At 42.2% G+C, this 18,578-nt stretch overlaps 1 protein-coding gene across 5 annotated transcripts in view; it reads right to left on the bottom strand.

Annotated features, from left to right (window-relative positions):
- Positions 1-11,601: 11,601 nt before the first annotated feature.
- Positions 11,602-18,578, bottom strand: part of SYNE1 (spectrin repeat containing nuclear envelope protein 1) — a 430,148-nt gene continuing 423,171 nt past the window's right edge. For 4 of the 5 annotated variants that reach the window (XM_058534130.1, XM_058534127.1, XM_058534129.1 and 1 more), the window contains one exon: positions 11,602-12,806. In XM_058534130.1, the coding sequence (XP_058390113.1) occupies positions 12,566-12,806 (241 nt within the window). In that variant the 3' untranslated portion in view covers positions 11,602-12,565. The remainder of the gene's footprint in view (positions 12,807-18,578) is intronic. The other variant, XM_058534128.1, reaches the window with a different exon arrangement.

Below are 18,578 nucleotides of genomic sequence, written 5' to 3'. Positions count from 1 at the left end.
TCAGCCAATGGATAGCCTGAGCACTCTCTGGTTTCTGCTACCCATGTATGCAACCTCAGCCAGCAGTGTGCTGCCACAACCACAGCCAAAACCTCAAGCTAGTAGAGCCTTGCCCTTCCCTGCTCATCCACAAAATCAAGTGAGCTGCCTGTGACTGTGGCCACAGCAGCAAAGCTGTCAGTCCCTATGATGTGCCCTGCTCTGGTGCTGACCAAACTGTGGGGGGTAGGGGAATTGGAGCAGCCAAAAGCAAGAATGCCACAGATTCTCATTGTACTTACCCAAAGCTTGGCAGTTTTTCAAGCATAAATAGATCTCATATTGTCGTATGCCTTTTGTCACTTTCCAGACTGCTGAAATGGTTGTTTTTGTCAATTGTGCTCATCTTTATAATTGCTTTTTGCAGCAAGGATTTATGAATCTCCTCACTCGGCCATAGCTGGAAGTCCCCCTGTCCAGCACACACCCTGTCTGTCCCTTAATATCCTTCTCGGAATACCAAGGAACAGAGTTGTCTGCATGTGCCCTGTGTAATTTCCAGTGCTCAGCAAGCTTTTGGGAGATTGTTTAGCAATCTGTGGAACTTTTAAATCTATCCATTGGAGTGTGTAAAGTTGGACTGCCTGACAGGAGGTAGATTCATCTCACACACTAGCTCCAGATCACATTCTCCAAGGTGATATAGTATAAGCCTTTGGGGACATTTAAATTCAGAATTGCCATATTTAAATTTGCTTCTCCAAAAATACAGATATATACCTTAGGGCAGCAAATTTTCAAAACTTTTATTGCTTGGACTATATGCATTAAAAAGCTAGTTTTAAGTTCACATTCATGGTCGCTTAAAATTGCAATATTTGTAACTACTACTAAGAGAGTAGAGCTAAAGCCAGGGGAGAGATGTTCATTCAAGATAGGGAACACTTTCTAACAGAACCGCCTACAGATAATCTGGGACACCTGGTTGAAGGTACCGGTGGAGTGAGTTGCCTGCAAATGGAGGCACCTCTGCATGGACTGGATAAGCTCTAAACCAAAATGTTGAAGAGGTTCTCTCAGCAGATGGAATGATCTTTGACTTTCCTTTCAATCCTGAGTCACAATACATGCACACTTATACACACAAAAGGACCATTTATTGGTCTTCATCAGGTACGCCAGGTACTAGCTTTATATAAATTTTTCCACGTAATCCTTCTGGCTACAATGTGAGGATAGATATATTATTATCCTTACTTTACAGATGAGGAAACTGATGATTAACACAGTTAAGCAAGGTGCCCAGGATCAGAAATCTCATGAATGGCAGGCGCCTCCTGACTGCAAATGTGACTGGCACTTCTTAAACTGGGGTTTGAGCTTCCTGGGGGTTCCTTAAAGTTGCAGAGTACGTATGAAATTGTCCTCAAGACCAGAGGAAGTGTTAATTTTGTATTTCAACAAGCTTTCACATTTTATGACTAGAAAGACAAAGTGACATGAACTTTTAAGGCAAAATGTGACTCTTCAAAGAAATATGGCACTCTGGGCAGGATGCTTAATGCTATGCCCCTCAAGTTCTGGAGAAATGTATTCACTTCTCTTCCTCGTGGGTGGCCCTTGTGTGGGAAAGCTTGAGATGCACTTCTTCTGCTATCGTCCCTGGCTCTTGGTTTCTGAGGTCATTCATACCAGACACCTTTCCTGCCCCTGGTGTCTGCAGGAGTGGCTGGTGAGCTGAGAAGTGATTTTCCTTTGTTCCTTGGGACCAGGAGGACCTCTATTTCTAGCTGATGACCTGAGACCCTGAAGTCTGAGGCAGTGGCGCCCTCGCTAGCTGCAGGGCTTGTTTCAGAGGTGACAGTACCTGGGCCAGGCTCCTCCTCTTGCTACAACACCAGTTCCTACGTCACAGCCCAGGAACAGGACCACAGCCGCCGGCCAAGGCACTTAGTATCTGTTTAGAACCAACAAAATAATAGCTTTCATCCTAACGAGGTAAAAGTGGAAAAGAAAAAAAAACAAAACAAAACACTGGAGCAAGGAAACATTGGGGCAAACATTTTCAAAAGTGATTTTGAAACTGGGTGGGAAAACCTCAGTGGCCAGGGAGTGAGCAGCAGGGGCAGGAACTCCAAAGTGGCTGACTCTGCACCCTTTGCCAAGAGCCAGTGACCCTGAGGCTGAGGGATAGAAAGCACTCTGGGTGATGTTCCAGACACAGGGCACCACTAGGCCTTTCTGCAGCACTGCAACCTGTCATCAGATGCCTTTCCATTGAGAGGTTGATAATTGTGAGAAAGGACAATGAAAGGTTTGTGAGCTGGTAAACATTCTCATGGGCTAATTGAATTCTTGAGTTCACCCCAGGCTCAATGGAGTTTAAGCTGTAAAGCTTTCTGAGTATTTCCACATTTACGACCAGAAAGAGCATGTGTCAATACCCAGGTCCCCAGACCACAGGTTGGAGGGGAGGGGGGAAGGACAGGGGGAGGGTATAGTCAGCAGGAGAGGATCCTGTCACCGCCTCTGGGAGCTGCTGTGCCTGTCATCCCAGTCCCTCGAGGACACCAGTGCAGATGGGTTTCTAGGGGTCAACCACATCAAGGGAAGCATATCCTTCAAAATGAAGGGAAGGGTTGAAGAGCTTCTGGAGCTGCTAGGTGCTTCACTGAGAATGGATTACAAACTAGAGCAAATGATCCATTCATTTATCTTTGAATTTATTATTAAATATTTAAAACCCCCCTTTAACAATCCTTGCCACCCAATACATTCTCGAATCCTAAAAAAATGTGTATAAGGAAAAGCATTAGCAGGTTTATGGAAAGACAAGAGGTTTGGATAGAGAATCTTGTTTTAATTACTTGGCAACCTTGGTAACAACTGCTTCTAGCCCAGGATCACCAGAACCTGGGTTGAGGAAGTAGAAAGACCTGGACACTGGAAGGACAGGAGCCAAGGTGGCTTTCTTCTTCCTCTGAAAAAACTGCTAAGCCTTGGCCTAGGTTTAAAAAATAATGGAAAGCCTATATCAGAGAGCTGAAAGCAATATGGATATTTTTCATTTATTTTCTTTGACTGCATAGAGCAGAAAGATAAAAGAGATGCCCTTTCAAATGTCCTGTGTGGCATTTCCAATCAAGTGTCCTGACAGGTGAGTCCTTCCATTCCCCAGGCACCCACCCCTCTGTGAGATTGGAGACTCAAGCGCTCAGTGGCTGCCAGCGCTGTGTAGGCCTCTGGGGTCCCACAAAAGCCACCAAGAGACGAAACTGCTTGATGAAGCCCCCAGGGAAATGTGCCGGGACCTCAACAAACCAATAAAAAGGATCCAAAACCCTGAACAAACAAGGTTTATCACCTGCCAAACTATGTCACCATCTTGGTCCCATACTTCCCATTCTGCTGGGTGCTGGGGAGCCCCGTGTGTGCTCTCTTTGCCAATACGAAGTACCCAGCCCTGAGAAAGAAGCTCTGTAGAAGAGCCAGAACACTCGCCTTTCTGATGTCAGCACCCACAGCTGAGGGAACAGCAAGGATCGCTGCCCTGGCAGGCGCCCCAACTAGGACACGAACACGCAGTCTCTGAGAGGCCAAAGGATTTGCAGAACCCGCTGTGCCTATTACTCATGAGAGAAGATGCCATTTCCATTCCGACCACAAACACTAAAGCCTTGGCACCACCCCGCCCCCAACAAAATCCAACAAAAAGCTTGAGGGAAGGAGGGAGAAAGGAAGGCAGGGAGGGAAGGAGGGAGGAAGAAAAAAAGAAAGAAATTCTTCATGGGTGCCATAGAAGTGTTTTCAGGGGAAGAACCCCAATGGCAGCCAGACTGAGGTGTGGTGGAGTTGATCAAGTGCAGAGATGATGCAGCAAGGATGTCATTTTGAGAAGTCTCGTCAGGAGAAGGGAATCTGAAAGGCTCCAGGGTCACACCTACAGCAGCCTGGCCACTAATGGTGTTTGTCTTGGGCAACTCTATCTTGCATGTCAGCAAACTTTTTCTGTAAAGGGCCAGAGAGTAAGTGTCTTACTTAATGTGGCCTGCAAACATTTTTCGTTTGTCTATTTTTGTTTTACAACCTTTTAAAAATATAAAACCCATTCTTAGATTGAGGCCTACGAAAACAGGCCACAGGCTGTGGCTTGCCGAACTTTGTCAGGCATGGTCAGGCCAAGTCCCCTCCTCCCCATCCAGCTAAGAAGAGAGCAAGAGTCCAGAGGTGATGCCCTGAGGGAATCCCACCTGGCAAGGACGGTGGGAGAGCCTGGAAATGCACAAGCCCAGCGGATACATCTCTATTCGTGCTGGCTGATTCCAGAGCTACCAGTAGGGCTTTCAAGATTCTAAGAGCCTTTCTCCTCCCAAAAAAGGTTAAAAATGAGTGTGGTAAGAAGATCTGGAAAGTTCTCCCCAGTTGCCATTTCTGAAATCAATTTGAACCTAGAGGAAACAGTAACAAAATGGTTAGCATAATTGTTTCTTAGTACTCGTCTGCACTGTACAGCACATACATTGATGTATTTAATCCTCATAACCACCTCTTGCAGTAGGTACCATTATTATCCCATTTTACAGAGGAAGAAAGTGGGGAAGAGAAAGGTTAAGTAACTTAGGTTACCAGCTAGGAAAAGCTGGGCTTGGAGCCCTGGTGTTTTGGCTCCAGAGTCTCTGCTATAGGTAGAGCCTTGTTAATAAGACTTGGACAAAAAAGACTTTATAAACATCCAGATCCTTCCTTCATTCCCATATCAGTTTCCCATTCTGAACATCAGACTCCATGGGGGAGGTGGGGCAGGGGAGGGACGGAGCCCCACACCAAAGCCCAGCTTGAGCGGGCAGAATCCTGAGGGAGGTTGTTGAGTAGGAGCAGATTTCAAGGCAGAAGTAGAGCAGAGTGAATCTGAGGCACCAGCACCAGGGAAGAAAGGCACTTTATTGAGAGGCTGCCTGTGACTTCCTAGTGGCTGTTGGTGTCACCACCCCCATCACTTCCGGTGAGGTGATCAGGCTGTCCCCATGGGCTGATTTCGCCTGCAAGCAGGGGGAGTTCTAGAGGAGGGTTGAGGTTTTTCTTGAACAAATGTGTCTCGTTTCGAGGACCACTCTCCCAGGCAAGCTCTTCTCTGGGGATTCAGCAAGTGCCCTGGTCAGGGAGCCTCCTCATCTGGAATCACGAGCTTGCACCACCTTTGTTCTTATGCCCTGGACCCAACAATAAATTCAAGATGGCCACCTAGAGCAGAGTCAGCTGTTAGGATTCTGCCACTTTTAATAAACTGCCTGTCACCATTTATTTGGGGCATACCAAAATTGGTTTTTTTTTTTTTAATTAAAAAGCAAATCAAATGTCTGTTCATGCGAGAACAAGGTACCTTTTTCTTTGTCTTTTAAAATAATCATTATTACACCAATTTGGATCTCAAAAACAAATCGTGCTCCTTGTCACAATTTAAATAGATGTTTAAAATTGTTTCTCCCTTCATGACTCTATTCACAATGTTAAGCTTTGAATTTCATTTATCTCTCTCTTAACGTTTTCCTCCCCTTATACAATTAATATATATACATGGGTTTTTTTCCTACAAACCTGGGATCGTATTATAGAAATGATTCTTAAAAATTCTTTTAAAATTTAAGAATATATGGTAGATATTTTCCCCAATAAATACATAGATTGATTTCATGTTTAAAACATAGTTGCATGATAGTAAATACTATGTATGCACTCTAAATTAAAGAAGACCCATGCTGACTGACATCTAGGTTGCTAAAAACTAGTGGTAACCCTGTCCTGTTCCTGATTGGCATTGGGACAATCGCGTATTCATTTGGAAAATGACAAAGCAGTTCCTTACTTCACATCAACTACAAAAATAATTCCAGACCTACTACAAGAAAATACAAGCACACATTTGCATAAGCTTGCAGTGGAAAGGACTTCTTGATATAGACTATCCAGAATTTATAAGAGAAACAGAATCTGTCAGATTTGATGACATAAAAATTAAAATTATTTGTGTGACTAAAGGAACTGTATAAAGTCAAGATAAATGATATACAAGGTTAATTTTTCTAATATACAAAGAGTTCCTTGAATAAGTATGAAAAAGTAAAAATCCAATATAAAATAGAGAATAAACTTGACTTTACACAGAAATAAGAGAAATGGAACAATTATCATATAAATTGGTCATGAAAATGCAAATTTTAAAAACAATGCACCACTGCTGCCCTCAATCGGGCAATATTTTAGAAAATTGATAACATTTGGTCCACCTTTTCCAAACTTGTCTGCACATGGCAATCACCCTGAGAACTTCAAACAAATACTGATCCCCAGAGACTAGATTTAATTGGTTGGGGGTGAGGCCTGGGGTTCTACATTTAAAAAAGTTCCTGAGAGATTCTAATGTATAGAATTTGGACATTAATAATTTGAGAATAATTCCTATAATTTGGAAACATCTGCTCTAGATTTAGGGAAGGTATGAGAAAAGGGTTCTCTTTTCCACATGGGTGGGATTATAAATCATTCCAACTTTTCAGAAAATAATCTGGCAGAATTTATTAAAATTTATATTGGACATACCTTTTGATTCAGTAATTCCACCTTGAACAGTGCATTTTAGGGAAAGAAAAGCGGCACTACACAAAGATACGCATGCATGTGCATGCAAACATGTTCAATGCAACATTGTTTTACAGCGAAAACCTGGAGGGAAACAACTGTTGACAAAAGGATACTGAGCTGTCCAGTGCAGCGAAGGTGAACACATATGTATTGAAATGTCTGTGGAATATGAAGTGAAAAATGCAAGTCACAGAATAATAAAAATAGATCCAATTTTTAAAAACATGTATGCTGTTTGAGTAAGAAAATAGAAAGCATGGCAATGTAACATCAAATTGGGAAATGATTGAGAGGGAGACAGGAAACTTAATTTTTCCTTAGAAAACAAGAGAATCTTTTGTAATTCAAATGGTTGATTTTTTTTAATAGTTAGTCTTTAAAATAACATATAGAAAGGAGAAAGAAATGGATTTTTTCCTAAGATGTATTAAAACGTAACAAAGTAACTAATACACTATACTAGTAACTATTAAATTGTATACAAAGTAACTAATACATTATATAGTGTATTAATAGCTGTAATACATATTTATATTATATATTTGTATTATTTCCTATTATATATTTTATTATATTTATATATAATATACATATATACATTATTATTATAATCAATTATACTATATACTGCTATAATTAAGACAACAATGGAAAGATAGAGAAACAGCATAGGATAGAGTCCAGAATAAAAATCCAGATTTACATGGAAACCTATTATTTGGTGAAACTGACATTACAAGTAGGTAGGGGGGAGGATGGGGAAGTTGCTTACATCACTTGCCACTGTGGCCAGCTGGGGAGAGTTAAATGGTCTCAAGATGAAGAGAATTAAATGGGCCCAAGATGAGGAAATCAGGGGGCAGGTGGTGGCCTGGAAGCCCAGCCCTAGAGCCAAAAGTGGTGCATTCCTAACAAATTTTCAGGTGACACCGATGCTGCTGATCTGGACCACCCTTGGAACACCACTGGCCTGGACGGACTGCCTTGTAGCAAAACGCATCCCTATAGTTTCTCGTCAGCCTGTAAATGCCACAGGAAGGTGTGGTACAGTGGGTGGCAGGTAAGCTGTGCTAGGTGGTTTGAGGTTGGGGGTAACTGCCTGGAACTGTCCTCAGTGTTGGCAGCTCCCTGGAAGCTTTACTTTCTGAGCATAGCAACTGCCTTAAGAATGTGTCCAGCGGGATTTAGGCCTGGGCCCGGAACGCACATCTGTGAGGCCCTGATCTTACTATTCAGCCAGGAGATCTGGATTTCTTCTCGACCACCTATGGCCTCAAATGTCATCATCTGTGGCACAGCTTTCAAAGGACTTTCTTCTCCTGATAGAATTGTGGTTTTCAGATTCAGTTATGTTCCTGCTCCTGTGTTAGGTAACAGGTAAAAAAAAAAAAAAAAAATCACAAGGCTGATTCATTTTACTGTGACCTTCATATTTTAGAAAGATTACATCCAAGTCCCAGCTGGCTTCCTGGACTCTGGCTCCCCAGATTAAATGTTCCTCATTGTTCAACTTGTGTTACAGCATATCGCCCTATTTTTTATTAGTTATTCTCAACCTTCCAACTTCCTCTGCCTTCCAAGGTGCTCCTTCCTGACCACGGAGTTCAAATGAATTCCTCCAGTTCCTGCCTCTTGCCCAAGTAACAGACAGAAGTCCCTCTTGGTTTGAGAAGCCGTCAGCTGCCCTGCAGCTTAGCAGAGGCTATAGGAAATGCCCTCAATTCACCCAGTTCTTTCCCTTACTACTCGGAATGAAAGTTCTCCCCCCAGATTTAGGCCCCTCTGTGGTAGTCCCCAGTGGAGTCCTGGTGGATATTTTAAAACTCTGAGGGAAAGGTGAGAAGCCAGGAACTGAAGAACAAAAGTGATTCCTTTTAAGTTTCATTATCTCTGGGCTACTTCAGGTATGACAATCAGCCACAATTATCACTATGTATTATTAAATCTAAAATTGAAATGCCCACTCTCGGTAAAACACGACCTCTTATCACCCGAATTAAGTTCTTAGTGCTGCATATGATTAAGCCGGAAACTGCCTCCATGCTTGTAAACCACTCTCCTTGCCTTCATTTCCACAGACTAACATTCATGCTCTTCAAAACACGTCCCACTGTAACATAAACCACGTGACAAAGAAGTTAAAAGGAGAGAAAATTTGCTGACAGAAAATTAAGACAGATCTAACAGACTTAATCTCCCTTTTCTCTTTGAAATTAGATATTGTTTCTATCTGGTTCCCTTCTAGTCTCCTCGTTATCCTTCATCCCAAGTTTCAGACCATAATTGGTGGAAGAAAACATGGATTTTTCTGTATGTCAAAGGCCCAGTGGTGACTGCTTTTAATGGGTAATTAAACAAGAAGTGATGAGGTTGTAACTGAGACTTGACTTCCAAGGATTTTGGAGCACTTTCTGCTCCATGGTGGGCAGCCAATAAACACCTATGACGTGAGCGGATGCTGTTCTGCAGGGGTGTTTCTGGACTTATTCCACATACACTCCAAGAATATTTTATTTCTGCACAATTCCCTATGGATGCATTTGGTAATGGTGATGGTGGACTGGGGGCAGGCAGGTAGAGAACCCAACTATTGGGACAGCTCGCCCATCCAGACCAGCTCGAGGGCTTGCGTTTCTGGCCACGATCACCTTTCATAAATCAATTCACTCCACCTTTCTTTGCTTTATGATCTTTTATGTGGCCTGCCAATAAAATTTTGTAGCTTTGGTTTCTTAATATTTGGCTCCAGGACATGGGCTGTAAATCAGTCTACCCCAACCTGCCTTTTTACAGTAAATCTCAGCCCTCAGCTTGCTGAATTGCCCACCCAAGCCTTTGAAGGCGTCTCTTCTCACTTCTCACAAAAACAAGGGAAGCCGCTGCCGCCCCATTTTCCAGGAGGCGACCTTCCTGCTCCCCAGGCATAGTTTCCAGGAAAACCTTTCACTCTTCCCTGGACTTCTTATTAAGTCACTGCTTTTCATTTCTAACTCTTCATTTCTCCACCTTAGCTTTAGGGATTTTCTCTTTCCTCGGCTTTTCTAACATTTTCTGGTTGCTTGTGCAAATCTCATTACCAAAATGTTATGGAGTCCTGGTCAGTTGATGGTCTCTTTGGCATGCCCTTCCTCACGCTCACTCTCTTGGGACATCACTCCCTACCTCCAGGCCACAGTGGGGCTCCTGACAGTCCCCACTCTGTTGCCAGGGTGGCTGCTGGTACAGGTAAGGATGCTCCTAATAGGACCTTGTGTCCCCTCCCTCAGGAGGCATGTGAGGTTGTGAGAGCTTTAGGTGGACATCTAGTCTCCTCTGCAGCTGGCTTGGTCCTTGCTAGACTGCTCACGTAATCATCTGGGGGAAGCCATCACCTCATGGCTTCAATGCTTACACCCCCTGGGACTTCCTGCTTCTGTACTGTGCCAATGTTCTATGGTTTAAGTCTTCAATTAATCGAAACGCACATCAGGTATCCGTTGGTGTTTCACGGGGGGTTTTGGAAAGGCACAAATGGGAATATACTCTAAGATTTTTCTTAATCAAGAAAATTTTTTTCTCAGCCACTTTTAACATTTGATTCCTCACTGATGGGAGATGCCTAGTAAGTCAGTGAATTGAAATGTGGAGAAGTGGCTCTGAAGTCTCTTTGTGCTGCTTTTCCATGACTAATGTCTCATTGCGTGGCAATTTCCCTAACAGTGGTGACATGTGTCTCCTGAAGGGCAAGACCATGACTTGCACGTATTTGGAGCTGGGGTGACAAGGAAGTGAGGGGAGAGTGAGGCGAGGCCTGAAGAATGCCCCATGTCAGATGAGGGTGCAAGGCACCCTTCGACTCGCATCTCCCTGGCTTTTCCAGAAGCAGGAAGATAGGAAACATGTTATGCATGGGTTTATCTTCTTTAGAAAAGAACAGCTCAACTGTGGTCTGTTTCCTGAGTGGGATTCCAGGGGAATTAAGACAGGAATAACCTGATGGTAGAAAGCAGGACAAGTATATTAGAAATGCCACATGAGGAAAGTTCAGGAGAGGAAGTCTTAAATACAGTCCAAAGGCAATCAGGAAAGTCTTCAAGGAGGAGGTGGCTTGAGAGCTGAGTCTTGTGAAGGAGGAGAGGAGAGTCTTGTGAAGGAGGTGAGAACAAAAAGATGGAGCTAAGAAGGTCTAGAGCATGCTTTTCTAGTGAGTAGGGCTAAATCACCTCAGGCATCTGTTTAAAATGCAAACTCCCAGGCTGTGCCCCCAGAGATGGAATTAGAGGGTCCGCAGGCAGCCCAGAAATCAGAAAGCCTGACAGACCTCAGGACCCCTAGCTGAGAAGGCACTCAGGCTGTGAACATCATGGAAACTATGGAAGGCAGTTTCAGGTAATTCTGAGTACTTCAACTTGGTTTGAATTCTCGATTTAGAGCAGGATTTATGAACTAAATACCTACAAGAGTTAGGCTGGTACAGGTAATGAGAGAGGCTGACAGGATTTAAGTGTAAATGTAAGAACTTCTCTTCCTATTCTTCAAGGGACAGCAGCCACGCAGCTCCAGCAGTTACTGTCATGTAGGAATATGCGCCCAGGGTGTCAGAACTTTCCATTTTCAAGAGAAGCCTGAAACCTGCGTTTTATATAAATCTTCCCCCTCTGATGACTAAATGATGGATTAAACAACATGAGCACCAAACAATTCCATGAGGGCCACTAGTTGGCAAGATCAGAGGGGCAGAATGAAATCTTATTGTATTTGTACTTGAATGATAGACTAAAATGGTATTTCTTCTGGTAGACAATGAAAAACAATACAAAGTTTTGGAGCAAAGAAGGGATATGAGTTTTAAGAAAATTCGTGTAGCTGCTGGGTACTCTTGGGATGGAGTGGAGAAGGGGCCTCAGGTTAGGAGATCACAAGAGGTTCCTTCAGTTGTGCAAAGGGAATAAAAAAGAAAGGAGTATGAAACTCTTGCTGGGAAGCAAGAGTTCAGGAGATATGATTGGCTGTGGAAAGAGGAGGGGGAAAGAAATCATCCAGAGGTCTGTATGTGTAAATATGCACTACCCTGAATCATCCCTTTTCTTTAATATATACTTATGTTTCAGCTTCATTCATTCCGCAAAAAAGATAATTTCGGTTGCATTCTGATAAGTGCCTGCTTAATAGAGAAATTTAGAAACATTTCTTTAGAGGGGAAAAAAGCACAGACAAAATATTTTATAGTATCTATAATAAATGCAAAGAAATCAATACAAACAAAACGGCTTTAGCAAACTGTACATACATAAATATCTTTTTTTTTTACTATAACATTCAACTTTTTTTTTCACATAAAGCCTTCCATGATCTTATTTATTACATCCAGTTTTTCTTTTAACTTTAAAAAAAGTGACTTTTAGATTTACAGCTTGTGCTTCGAAAGCAAAGGTTAGAAGATCATGCCCAAAAGGAAAACAAGGTAAAAAGGAAGCTGCCATATAAGCTCTTAAAAATTGTATGTTACAAGGTTCTAAAATCTCTCCAGCACTGGTTGGTTGGTTGGTAGATTGTTGGATACGGACGTGGCGCTCAGGTGGCGCCATCTATTGAACGGGTGGAGCAGTGCCATATGGGAAAGCTGCCCAGAGGGTCTCCCGAAGTCCTTGGGGGTTCACAGAATGGGCCCAAAGCCCATAAAAAGTCACGCATCCAGGGAGCGTCGGAGGTCCTTCATCTCTTTAATGCTGAGGCTCAGAGTTTCAAACAAAATTTCTTGCAAACCTTTTGTGACCTATTTGCTCTCTTCCTGTGATTGTTTATCACACACCTCCGAAGCCATGATTTGCGCGCATGGCAGGACAGCTAAAGCTGCCACGTGGAGGGCATTCGCCAAGATTTGGGTCCTCTTTTGGCTAGTTTGGGGTCGCTTTTGGCCACATCCTCCTTATGCTACTAGCACTGCCGCACGTGGTGTCTGCTTGGTTCAGAGTGGAGGAGGGCCATTCGTGTATCTGAGCATGGGGTGGAACGATCGGGCAAAATTGTTGGAGAGGGCACAACTGTAGTCTTCCTCTGACATTGGTACAAGGCAGGCGAGCCCGATGAGGAGCAGCAGGAGGAGCTGAAGCGGAAGGGCCGCTCGGAGGACTCTGAGCAGGAAGGCTCGGCTGGACCGAGCTGGCCGAGGCTCAGAAAGGGAGGAATCGGAGCCACCTTTTACGGACCTGAGAGAAGAATTGACATAAATAACTCAAATATCTCAAATATCGGATGGATGCTGCTTTTTGCTTCCTCACCTTCCTGGAAGCTAAAGGACCATGCCAAACACAACCCAACCCGGCAATCAGCTGCCAGGCTTCTGCAGTATGCCCAGGTGATCTCCCCACCACCAAATGAAGGCTTGTTTGGAAACTGCATTGATGAGAAACAAACATTTAGTCAGTCAACTAAAAGTAACTAATTGGGTTCAAATTCCACCCCTTAATTTAGTAAAACATTTTCCATCAACAAAGATAATTGCTTAACACACATTCTACCAGTATAAATTAAGTAGATCCAGGATAATTAAAATGTGGATGTTGGATGCAGAACATTTTTGGTTTAAGAATATCAGGAGCACTGTTAGGCAAAATTAGTTGCTGTCAGAATTACACAAAGTAGCCCATCTAGCCATCCTGGATGTGTCAAAATCCACGCAGCAAGGATCCGAACAGCTGCACTAATTTTGCACAGACCCATAAAGCTTAATTAATCTTAGAATGTACCCTGGTTTCATCTTGCACTGAAGCAGCATCTGGCTCTGACATTAGTGAGTTCCAAAGCTGTTTGAACAAGGATGGCAGTGGAGTCTGCAGAACACTGGTGCTGTATGACATAGATTCTAGGCTGATCCTATCTGTCATTAGCTCTGTGACTTTAGGAACTGGACACAATTTTTCTGAGGGGGACAGGTTGTCATCTTGAAGGCTCCTTCTGGACTCAAAGTTCCAAGTTTTCCTATCTGCTTTTATTTTCCCATCTACTTTGAAACAGGGCATTAGAGATTAAGCATGAATTTCAGAATTCATAAGAAAGACTGCCTGTGAAATATTGAATATGGAAGTAGGTTCTGGGTGGAGTGCACCGTTTCCTCTTTGTGAGCATCCATTAATGTTTTGTTTGGTTACTAGTCTAAAAGATGAAGAAAGAAATGTTATTTACAAGAGGCATTTTGTACACACACACACACACACACAACATTATAGGAGCAAAAATAATAGACGTGCCAACGAGAGACATTCCCCCATACCTAGTTTGAATTCCCTAATGGTTGGAATATCACTAAGGACATTGAATGTGAGGCTGTGGAGAAATATGAAGGTGTGAAAACTCTACTGGTTATTCTGTATGTTTTTCTCACAAGAAAACACTATGTTTCCAGCTACCCTCTTAGCTGCTAATTTCTGAAAACAGATTACACTGGTATCAGTGAGGGATAAGGGGTGGCACCAAAGAAAATAAATGTGAAAATAAAAAACAGACATAATCTCCTTACAAGGGAACTGAGGGATGACTCAAAACTCTCTGATTAAACCATTAAAAAAATACCTGAGACAAACAGAATGGTTCTGCAGAAGCCCCAAGCAGCCATGTACCGTAATGTGTTTCTAGCACAGTTCTTATAGTGTAATCAAAAAACAAATCACTGGCCTAAATTGGGACTGTGTTCTTTTCTGATGTCTACAACCAATGGCTGTGTCACATTGAACAGCTCGCTTCCCCTCTATGTGCCCACCTCTTCTTCAAACCCTTCGAATTAGACTAGATAGTCTTCCAACTTGAAAGTTCCACGTTTTATACATTTTATGTCTTCCACTAATTGGACAGTGTAAACAGTCTACCAGCTGAGAGGCCACAAGATTCAATCACCATCTAGTGGTCAAACGGATTAACTGCCCTTATGCTAAGACCAATGAGTTATTCCTAATGAGCTGAATAGGAAAAGTTGCATATGTTATGAAAATATAGTAGAGCACAAAAGAAGTATGTCACATACCTATTAATGGATGGGGAGAATAGACACTTCTCGAGTTACCTAATTATAAAATATTCAGGTTGAGACAAGGCCTTAGAGAGAAACCAATCCATCTACAAATTTTGAAGGTAAGTAGCTAAGGAGAGTTAACATTTATTCTTGTAATTGCTGGCAACACACTAAGCATTTATTTTGGGTTCTCTCACTTAATCCCCACAATAGACCTCAGGGTGCTTTTCACCTTCATTTTATAGATGATGGGGGTTCAGAGAGGTGAAATACTGGCTCAAGGTTACACAGCTAGCAAGTGGCAGAATTAAGATTTCGACCCTGGGATGTTAACTCCCAGAACTTGGACTTTATAGATAGGATAATTCACTTGCCCCAAATCCTACAATTAAAGGAAGAGATCTAGCAGGAACTCAGGTTTCCAAAGTCCCTGCTTACCACACACTCTGCAATGTTTTGTTGTTTGGTGACATGAATGAAGGTCATCCAGGTCACGTTCATGTCACGGGTATCTCACATGTAGAAGCAAAGAAGACAATACTTGTATCCTAAAATATTTGGAGCTCAGGGGTTTCCTCATGTCTAAAATAAATGCTTCTAATCACAGAGACTCACAGTATTACACGGATCAAATCAGTGTACAGACATGACAACAATTTGTTTGGAGTCAGTCGTACAATCTTGGGCAAGTAATTTAGTCTCTCTGGTCTTCAGTTTTCTCACTTGAAAGGTGAAGGGTGCATTAACATCCTAAAATCGTTTGGGCTCTGACAGTTTATGAATTCAGTGGGTCGCCTTAAAGAGTCTTGAGAAGGATGGGATAGTTACCCATGAACTCTGGATTGGATCTTTCTTCAATGTATCTTTGCCTTGACCTGAAAATATGCCTGGCAAACAACACTCACCACCTGTCACTGAATGATTTACGACAGAAGCACAAGAGAGCTCCACGTTTCCCCATTATTCAATATTTAAATAAAATGAGGGAGATTTATAACTGGCTCCTTTTCTTTAGGAGACATCTAAGGACACTAGTGATGGGCAGATGTACGCATACAATGGATAATACGATCTGACTAACAGAGCTGAAGAGCCCCTGTTTGTCAATTATTAGCTTCTTTGAGCAATTAGGCCAAAGATCAAGACAAAAACAAGGTCTGGACATTGACTAGTCCACTTCTGAGAGAAACTAGAAAGGTCACCATCTTTGGAATATGGGCTCATATGTTATAGAGTCTGTTGAAGGACATGGCACATTTAACAGCATCAAGAGCATTCCCTATTAAAATTTAATTAGTGTGTGCCTTCTAATGTTGAAGAATGCCAACCTAGGGAGGAGTAATGGGCTGAGATGGGGACAAAGAGAACACACCGTGCTTAGTGAGCGCCCATGCAGTTGACTGCTCTTGGAAATGTCCAATTTACCTACTGAGAAAAAAGCCACCTCCTTGGGGCAATCACCAGGGTTTCAGCATGCCCAAAGTTGCCTCTTCTCTAGGGTGAACCTATTCTAGAGCTTCTAGTACCAACAGGTTAATGATACCAGGGTAAAAGGGTACTTTCAATATTTATCGATTGACCTAAATTCACCTAAGTTTCAAGATTCTTGGGAAATTTGACAAGGAAAAGAACAAAGACAACTCATTGACTAGTCATTCATTGCTCTCCAATGGCCTTATTACGTAAATGGATGTCAGCTGAGATTGCGTTATAGAGGAAAAATTAAATGTGTGAACTTATTCAAGGAACTTAATCCATGGAGGTATTTCAGATAATTCCATGAAGCAAAAATGTGCTAATTCCCTACAAGTAAATATTTATTTTATTATTTTTCTCACTCCCTTCACTCATTCAAATTTCTGGGTAAACAATTTCCCAGGACTTTTTTCACCTCTCTCCCAAAATACATATAGCTGTGCGAGAAAGAGGATGGTAGGGAGGGGGCAGTACGTAACAACACACCACAAAAAAAAAAGAAAGTATGATCAAGAGATGTGAGAAGCTGGAATAGTGTGTGCATCTAGGGTGACTCATCTCGAAAATTTTACATAATCAAGGAAAATGAGTTAATTCTGTGCATACATCATTTAAACACGAGTGAAAAGAAACTTTCAATTCATTTGTTACTTGTTAGCTAACACTGGCAGTATAGTAACAGGAATTTATTGTGAGGAAGTATCCGGGTTGTCTATGTTCTTGTTGCCTGCTCTTAGGTGAATGGTCTTTGTTTCCTGGATAAGTGGTTCAGAAGACAAAATTCCAGAATCAATTTAGGATTCCAGTTTCTTCTCATTCCAAAATGAATGTTCTGGCTGGTCCTAAGCTATCTCAGGCAGCCTGTGGTAGCCCAAGCTCTGGAACCGTTGTTTAAGATGTCCCACCCACCAACAGCCCTTCGGTAGAGCAGAGTGGTTAACAAACCAGAGTCCAGAGTCAGGTAGACCTGGGTTCAAATCCTAAATCTTCATGCCTCTAATCCTCAGTGTCCTTGTCTGTAAAACTAGGAATACAGCCACATCATGGGATGTTGTGAGGGTTAAACGAGGTAATAGATAAATAAAGCTTAGCATGCCGCTTAAAAACACGTGAAGGGCTAAATAAATGTCAGCAACTTATCATTATTATCTGTATATTAAAGCAAGAATGCGCTGACTCATACTCTTAGGGGTTGGCTGGATTCAGCCTTTTCTCCCAGGGAAACATTCCAGATTTACTAGCCGTGCTTTCAAAGATGTGATGTATTTCTCAAAGCACCCGACTTGCTCCCTGGAAACACTGGGAATGCATATCTCACAATATTAAAAAAGAAACTTATTGGAGCCTTACCCTATAGCTGTGCCAGCCAGCCCTGGAGGCGAGACTGCTTTAGGCTGAGGCTCTTTGAATGCTTTGAATAAATAGATCTCCAGGGTGGAATCTGACAGAAAAGACTTAAAGAAAAATTCCACAAGAAACTGAATAGTGTTCACAGTGAGGCCCTGGTGTACATGCAAAAAAACCGACTGCTCTTGCTTAAATATCCCTGGCTACCTTGAACACATTTGAAAATGAGGTCTTTTTTCCCTCCCTTTCAGTGTTCCAGCCAGTCATTTGCCACTTCTCCTTCTGTCTTAGCTCTCTGTGCAGAAGGTGCCAGAGACCAAAGGTGCTCAGGGAAATTTTGCATTTTACAATTCTATGTCTTGGAATGAAGTCATCAATTCACTCTATCCAGACTACAGAGCAACTATTCCTCTGCCTTGCTGGAAACTGCAGTGAAATCTTCCCATTTGTCTACTTCCACTAATCTACAGTAGAGTTTTGAAGAGTTACTGGCAATCGATCAGTTAGACAATTTTAAGTCAAAAACAGAAAAAAGTACCAGCTGGACCATCATAAACACTGTTTCAAAAAGCATGCTTCTTAAATATTTTTAATCTCAAATATTATGAATAGTTATTATGAGTGTATGCACAGGTGTTTCTCAAATGTTTATGATTTTAAGGAGTCTTGGGGAGCTCCTTGTAATTGATTTAGATAATCTCTAGATTCTGACACACTGCAAATCTTTTAACTGCAGGACGCACATTGTATTAATTTTATAGGCCCAGGGCTTGTACTCCTAAACAGTAGGTGTAGAGTAAATATTAGCATCAGTTCATATGTAGGCTTAGAATATTATATAAGAAGACATAGAACAGCGACCATAAAATAAAACTGAAATATACAGCAGGCAAGCAATGGGTATTATTAATATCTGACTTCAAACAACAAAAAGAATATAAGAAGCCCTCCCTTCAAATTAATACCTGGTTTCTTCCAACTCAGCCTCTTTGCTCTCTCAGGAAGAACACGTGTCTAAAATTTTCTCCTTGCCGATTGCTGGGGTCAACATTCTAAACTGTTTGTGTTTCTGCAATAACCTTTCAAGTTTGCTGGACCAGTGCAAGATCAAACACCAGGTACTCTCAATTGAGTCAATGTCAAGGAACAC

This window comes from Diceros bicornis, chromosome 39 (assembly GCF_020826845.1).
Source record: "Diceros bicornis minor isolate mBicDic1 chromosome 39, mDicBic1.mat.cur, whole genome shotgun sequence".
Classification (NCBI taxonomy): Eukaryota; Metazoa; Chordata; class Mammalia; order Perissodactyla; family Rhinocerotidae; genus Diceros; species Diceros bicornis.
This window is presented reverse-complemented; position numbering and strand designations above follow the sequence as displayed.